A 7,840-nucleotide genomic window follows, 5' to 3' on the forward strand; every position below is an offset into this window, starting at 1 on the left:
TTTCAACAAGTGGTGCTGGGAAAACTGGATAGCGACACATAAAAAAAATGAAGTTGTGCCCTTACCTAATACCATATGCATAAATTAACTCATCAAAGATCTAACTGTAGTGACTTAAACCAATGCAAGTCTTAGGAGAAAACTTAGGACAAAAACTTCACAATATTGGCTTTGGCAATAATTTTTTGGTTATGACCTCAAAGGCACAGGTAGCAAAAGAAACATAAACAAGTTTGACTTCGTGGAAATTAAAAATGTACATTAAAAAACACTATTAACAAATAAAATCTTTAAAAAAATACTATTAACAGAATAAAAAGGCAATCCATAGAATGAGAGAAAATATTTGCAAATTATATATCTGATAAACAATCAATATCCAGAACTCCTAAATCTCATCAACAACAAAAAATGAAAAATCTTATTCAAATATGGGCAATAGACCCAAATGGACATTTCTCTAAAGAAGACCTACAAATGTCCAACAGGCGCATGAAAGGATGCTCAACATCACTTGTCATTCAGAAATGCAAACCAAAGCTACAATGAGGTACCAATTCAGACCCATTAGGATGGCTGTTGTTAAAAACAAAACAAAACAAAACAAAACAAAACAAAACAAAACAAAAAACAAGTGTTGGTGATGCTGTGGAGAAAAGGGAAGCCTTATCCACTCTTGGTGGGAATGTAAGATGCTGCAGCCATTGTCCTTCATTTTCTTGAAAGAGCTTTTCACACTTGCTCTTATATTTTAAGTGAGTCCTGTCTTCCCAGCTTTTTTCAAGTATTGTCTTGTTCCTCCAATAAGACGAGGACAGGTCACAGTGGGTAAGTTGGGGTCATTTCATATCACACTGGCCTGGTCAGAGGGATGTTGTGTGAGTAACAGTTCCACTGAATGACTGACCAGATGCCTTCCAGATCTTTGACTATTTGACATTATGATAACTGGCCAAAAGTTTTTCTGGATACTTTGGAAAATTTAGATGTAGTTCAGAAGTCTTTTCTGGTGCTGCTTTAGCTTAAAAAAATTGCTGATTGAGTGAATTATTAATTAGGATGAGATAAAGATGCTGTAATAAAGTAATCCAATTATAAATCAGTGCTTTAAAGAATTAGAGGTTTGTTTTCCTCTCATTTAAAATTCTGAAGTGAATGTTCCAGATTGGAAGGTTACTCATCTCCTTGATAGGAGCAAAGCAATCCCAAATGCCTAGAGGCTTTGGGAAAACATGAGTGAGGCAATGGATGAAGGGTGATGGGGCAGCATTATACTGGTTTCCCCCAAATTTTCCTGGAATAATCCCCCTCCTCCTCAGTAGAGTATTTATTCCTCATATTCATTGTTTGTGTAGAATGTGCTTTCTCCTGAGAGGTGGGTCAGAAAAGTAAAAAACAGTTCTGGCCAAGTTATTGAGGTTAAATATAGCACTGGAAGCTTCTTCCTAGAATTACATTCAGTCCAGCTTAAGCTAGCATCTATTTTGGAACGTTTGTCACACACAGCAGTAGCTGAAAGGTGTGGTAGCAACCGCGAAGCAGGTAGTCCCTGACCCTGTAGTTACTTATTTTCACTGGCGGCCCCTTGACCTGCTGTTATTCTCTTCAGAGCAGACTTCACTTCCTGGTTCCTCAGGGTATAGATGAGGGGGTTCAGAAACGGAGTGACAACAGTGTAAAACACGGCCACTGCTCCATCCAGGGGACTCTTGGAGCCTGGCCTAAGGTAGATGAAGATACAGGGCACATAGTAGACAGTGACCACGGTTAGGTGGGAGCCACAGGTGGAGAAGGCTCGGCGCCGCCCATCGGCAGTGCGAATCTTCAGGATGGCGTGGACTATGTTGGCATAGGAGAGAAGAATTAACATGAAGCAACTGGCTGCCACCACTCCAATGTCCACAAAGGTCACGAGCTCATTGACGGTTGTGTCAGCACAGGCTAGTCTCAAAACCGCAGGGATGTCACAGAAAAAATAATCCACCTGGTTGGGCCCACAGTAGGGCAGGCGGAAGGTCAATGTGGCCTGGATAGCCCCATGGATGGAGCCAGCCACCCAAGCTCCAGCCACGAGGATGGTGCATAACCTCCCATTCATGAGCACGGGGTAGCGCAGGGGCTGGCATATTGCCAGGTACCTATCGTAGGCCATCAAGGTGTAGAGGAAGCACTGGGTGCTGCCCAGGAAGTGAAAGAAATACAGTTGAGCCACACAGCTCCCAAAGGGGATTGCCTTGCTGGTGGGAGTAAAGTTTAGAAAAACTCGAGGGACGATGACTGAGGAGAGCCACATGTCCAGGAATGAGAGCACGGCTAGAAGAATGTACATGGGACGAGCATGGAGCTTTGGGTCAGCCCACACGGTGAGCAGAATGAGAAGGTTCCCCAGCTCAGTCAGGATGTAAATGTTGAAGAAGACCAGGAAGAGGAGGGTCCTCAGACTCGGGGGATGAGGTAAGCCCAGCAGAATGAAGTCTGTCACCACTGTGTCCAGGGATGTATTTTTGGTCTCTCCCATGTCTTTCTGTAGTCTGCTAAGATGAATGGTGAAGTCAGGCAAGGGTAATACACATTAAGAAGTAGTGAGAGAGGGACGCCTGGGTGGCTCAGTTGGTTGGACGACTGCCTCCGGCTCAGGGCGTGATCCTGGAGTCCCGGGATCAAGTCCCACATCAGGCTCCCAGCTCCATGGGGAGTCTGCTTCGTTCTCTGACCTTCTCCTCGCTCATTCTCTCTCTCACTGTCTCTCTCTCTCAAATAAATAAATAAAATCTTTAAAAAAAAAAAGAAGTAGTGAGAGAATGCTTCCCTCTAAGAGGGAAACAGAGAACAGAGAACTTCTCTATTTAATTTTAATTTTTTTTTATTTTTTGAAAGATTTTAATTTTTCGAGAGAGAGAGGGAGAGCACAAGCAGGCAAGGGAGAAGCAAGCTCCCTGTTGAGCAGGGAGGCAGATGCAGGGCTTCATTTTAGGACTCTGAGATCGTGACCTGAGCCAAAGGCAGACACTTAGCTGACTGAGCCATCCAGGTGCCCCAAGAGCTTCTATATTTTAAAGTGGAAAGCATTTGCCATCAGTTTTCTGTGTTTGCTCTGCAAGACAAGCCCTCAGAGGCTAGTTAGTCTCTAGGTGTCCTGAAATGCTCCTTCTTCTTCTTTTTTTTTTCTTTTAAAAAAAGATTTATTTGTTTATGAGAGAATGAGAGAGAGAGAGAGAGAGAGAGAGAGAATGAGCTAGGGGAAGAGACAGAAGGAGAAGGAGAAGAGAGAGAATCTCAAGCTGACTCCCAGCTGAGCACGGAGCCTGACAAGGGTCTCCATCTATAACCATGGGATCATTACCTAAGCTGAAATCAAGAGTCAGACACTTAAGCAACTGAACTACCATGGGACCCCTTGAAATTATCTTTCAATGGGAGACACTAGTACAAGTATTGGAAGGCCAAGGCATAAGGTTGTGTCTGAATAATAATGTTAGTGCATATGATGGGTCTGTACCATAGAGAAGTGGATTCTGGTGTCATGGAGCAGAGCAGAACAATTACTCCATAATTACTATCCCTATTCTTGGTCTCTGACTTCTCCTCAAAATATCTCCTGTCATGATCTACAAGTACCTTTGAGGTCTGTCCTCACATATTTTTTGTAAAGATTTATTTAGGAGAGAGAGAGGGAGGAGGGAAGGAGAGAATCTTAAGTAGATTCCAGGTTGAATGCTGAGCCTGACATGGGGTTCGATCCCACAATCCTGAAATCATGACCTGAGCCGAAATCAGGTGGATGCTTAACTGACCGAACCACCCAGGAGCCCCTGGCCCTTACATATTTCTATCATCTTCCTTCCTTTAGTTCCCTCGGAAAACCAAGGACCTACTGGACCCACTCCTCCTGGAAAATACTGATTCATCTTAACATGGTCTCACTGCTCAGAATGCAATCAGCTGTCATCTCCTTTGGGAAGAATTCTTCTCCCTTAGAAGACAATCTTCTGGGAGATCAGAGTTTATATTATAAATGGTGATTGCCGTGCAGTATGATGAGAACTATTTGCCTAAATGCTCACTGGTTTCTTTTCCTAGATTATGAGCTCTTTCAGAGCAAAGACCAAATATGTTCTGTTCTTTTACTGTAGCTGCAGTACTTGCCACAGTGTTTGGTAACAGTGAGATAATAAATAGGGGCTCCTGGGTGGCTCAGTTGTTAAGCGTCTGCCTTCGACTCAGGTCATGATCCTAAGGTCTTGAAATTGAGTCCTCATCGGGCTCCCTGCTCGGTGGAAAGCCTGCTTCTCCCTTTCCCACTCCCCCTGCTTATGTTCCCTCTCTCACTGTGTCTCTGTCAAATAAATCAATAAAATCTTTTAAAAATATATAATTAATAAATATTTGTTGGCTGATTGGCTGACTGAATAGCCTTTGCCAACTCTGCTTTGTCCTGCATCCCATTTCCCTGTGTGATCACATCTCTTGTGCTTTATGTCACACAGTCAAGACTGTAGGATGAGGGATTGGCCACATACTTCAGCAATGTGAGTCTGTCCCCAATGTAAATAAAGTCAAAGTCGTCATCCATGTTTTCCTTTTGCTCTAGAATGTTATTTAACTTTATTGATTGACCTAACTAGTTTATTGGTTCTGGTGGCTTGGATTATAGTTGATTATTGTAGGATTTGACTTTTAGTGTGTTATTATTTGAAGACCTTATTTGACCTCCAACAAATAAGATTTTAAAAAAGAAGATTTTATTTATTTATTTGACAGAGAGACATAGCAAGAGGAGGAACACAAACAGGGGGAGTGGGAGAAGGAGAAGCAGGCTTCCTGCTGAGCGGGAAGCCTGATGCAGGGCTTGATCCCAGGACCCTGGGCTTGATCCCAGGACCCTGAGATCATGACCTGAACGGAAGGCAGACCCTTAATGACTGAGCCACCAAGGTGCCCCACCATTAGCTTTTGATGTAGTATTCAACAATTCCTTAGTTTCATATAACATTCAGTGCTCATAAAAAAACTAAGTAAGAAAATAAAAGACCATTTGAAGTATCCACATGGTGGCTAACTTGATATGGTTTCCAAAATTTCTTGTTTTAAATAGTATTTGGTATGGTTAAAGCCACCTTATAAGATAGTTGCAATTTTTAAAAAATTTTCAATTTATTGCATTTTTTTTTTAAGATTTTATTTATTTATTTGACAGACAGAGATCACAAGTAGGCAGAGAGGCAGGCAGAGAGAGAGAGAGAGGAGGGAGCAGGCTCCCTGCTGAGCAGAGAGCCCGACGTGGGACTCGATCCCGGGACCCCGAGATCATGACCTGAGCTGAAGGCAGCGGCTTAACCCACTGAGCCACCCAGGCGCCCCTAATTTATTGCATTTTTTTATCCTTATGGGTGCTCAAACTTTCCCATCTTTGTCAATGGGAACCTGTTCATATTGACTTCTGAGTTTTTTTTTTTTAAAGATTTTATTTATTTATTTGACAGAGAGAGATCACAAGTAGGCAGAGAGGCAGGCAGAGGGAGAGAGAGGAGGAAGCAGGCTCCCCGCTGAGCAGATAGCCTGATGCCGGACTCGATCGGACCCTGAGATCATGACCTGAGCTGAAGGCAGCGGCTTAACCCACTGAGCCACCCAGGCGCCCCAACTTCTGAGTTCTTTAGACACAACCCTGGTAATCCCAGCATCTTCCTTGTAGTCTAAGACAAGAGTTTCAAGTTTGTCTTGTGTATTCCCTTGTTCTATACCTGAAATCAGCCCTTTTCCCAAAGAGTCCTTATTCTTTTCAATAGGAAATAGCATTTGGAGACTAGAGTGCTGGATTGGTTAATGCATTTAGGCCTATTCAGTGGACAGAGCTAGGTAGCTATTTAAAAAGAAAAAAAAGATTTTATTTATTTATTTGACAGACAGGGATCAGAAGTAGGCAGAGAGGCAGGCAGAGAGAGGAGGAAGCAGACTCCCTGCTGAGCAGAGAGCCTGGGATCCCAGGACTCTGGGACCATGACCTGAGCTGAAGGCAGAGGCTTTAACCCACTGAGCTACCCAGATGCCCCTAGATAGCTATTTTTAATGAAATATTTTATATACACCAAAATGTATACAATACATAAACAGTTTAATCTTTGAGCGTTTCCATATGTACCAGCTGACAACCCTTCTGAATTTTGTGTTTGTCATTTGCTTGTTTATGCATCATTAAATAATGTATTTCTAATCTTTATATAAATGGAATCATACTTTTTTCCTATGCCTTTTTTCCCCATCAACATGATTTACCCACATTGAAGAAATCACTTTCATTACTCTATACTATTCTATTCCATCAGTGCAGCACAATTTATTTTCTAATTCTTCCCGGGAATGCAATTTGGGGCATTTCCAGTCATTTGGCCCAGTGAACAAAGCAGTTATGACCATCTTATATAGGAGTCTCTTGGGGCAACAGTTGCAATTTAATATCAAAAATATAAAATTAAAATAAGAAGCTAGTGATATCACTGATATAATCAATATTTAAAATAGCAAATATTAGGTACATGAGCTTTGGCCTGGAAATTCAAGGGAGAGATTTCTAGGGATGGAAGAGGGTGGCATGAAGATAGCAAAGTCATGGAGGGTGAGATCCTCTTTACAGGGTCAGAGAGAAGTCATCTTCCTTTACAGGGTCAGATAGAAGTCATCTCCCTTTAGAGGGTCAGATAGAAATCATAGGTTGCTGGGCTCCCCTCCACTAGGAAGCAAACTTACTTTGAGCACTTTGCAGGCAGTGCCTCTTTTACTTGTTAAAAAAAAAAAAAAAAAGATTATTCCAGAGGTCTGGCCTCTCTCTGGTATGTCTACACTGAACTGGGGTTTTGTATAGGGCAACTTAGAGTTCGAGGACTTCTCCATGTCGAATAGATGTGCATTACTAACGCTGAGGCAGAGGAATGACCCAGCATTGAGTTGTTCACCCTTGTTTGCCTTTAGGACCAGACTCAGACCATGAGGCAGCCGGGGCAAAGACAGAGCATGGAGAATGAACAGAGTTTGTGTGCAGTGAGGAGACAGAACCCATATTTTATTCTAATTATCCCATCAGTGTCCATGTACTATAAATGAGGGGGAAAAAAAAAGCTTGTTTAAGAAAAGGTATGAAATGTGGGCACCCAGGTGGCTCAGTCAGTTGATCATCAACTCTTGATTTCTGCTCAGGTCACATTCCCGGGGTCCTGGGATGGAGACCTGGGTTGGGCTTCCTGCTAAGCGGGAAGTCTGCTTCAGGATTTTCTCTCTTCCTCTGTCCCTCCCTCCTCCCCAACATGCTCTTTCTGTAGAATAAATAAATAAATCTTAAAAAGAAAAGAAAAGAAAGGAAGAGAAAGGAAAAGAAAAGGTTTGAAATGGAAGGCCTTCCAGCCTTGAAGTAAATTGACTCCTCTTACCACTGGGAAAAGAAAGGTTAAAACCCCCTGTTCCTATGTTGGCTCAGTTAACACTGAACTTGTTACAGCATTTATATTGTATTTTTAAAAACATTTTTCTTATTTATTTGACAGAGAGAGACCCAGTGAGAGAGGGAACACAAGCAGGGGGAGAGGGAGAGGGAGAAGCAGGCTTCCTACTGAGCAAGGAGCGGGATTCAGGGCTTGATCCCAGGACCCTGGAGTCATGACCTGAGCTGAAGGCAGATGCTTAAGGACTGAGCCACCCAGGAACCTAGTATTTATATTGCCTTATTACCTCCCTCAAAATACAAAACAAAAAGACAAGATAAATGTTTAAAACTCTTTTTCTCAATTCAGAGAAGAAAGTTCCCCAATTTGGAGAAAGTCTGATTTAATTCAAAATTCATATGCTA

At 42.4% G+C, this 7,840-nt stretch overlaps 1 protein-coding gene across 1 annotated transcript; it reads right to left on the minus strand.

Annotated features, from left to right (window-relative positions):
* Positions 1–1,561: 1,561 nt before the first annotated feature.
* Positions 1,562–2,518, minus strand: LOC122894642 (olfactory receptor 10G2). The gene has a single exon (XM_044232405.1). It carries the CDS (start codon positions 2,516–2,518, stop codon positions 1,562–1,564), a length of 957 nt encoding a protein of 318 aa, XP_044088340.1.
* Between the last annotated feature and the right edge of the window lie 5,322 nt (positions 2,519–7,840).

Source organism: Neovison vison, chromosome 13 (assembly GCF_020171115.1).
Source record: "Neovison vison isolate M4711 chromosome 13, ASM_NN_V1, whole genome shotgun sequence".
Classification (NCBI taxonomy): Eukaryota; Metazoa; Chordata; class Mammalia; order Carnivora; family Mustelidae; genus Neogale; species Neogale vison.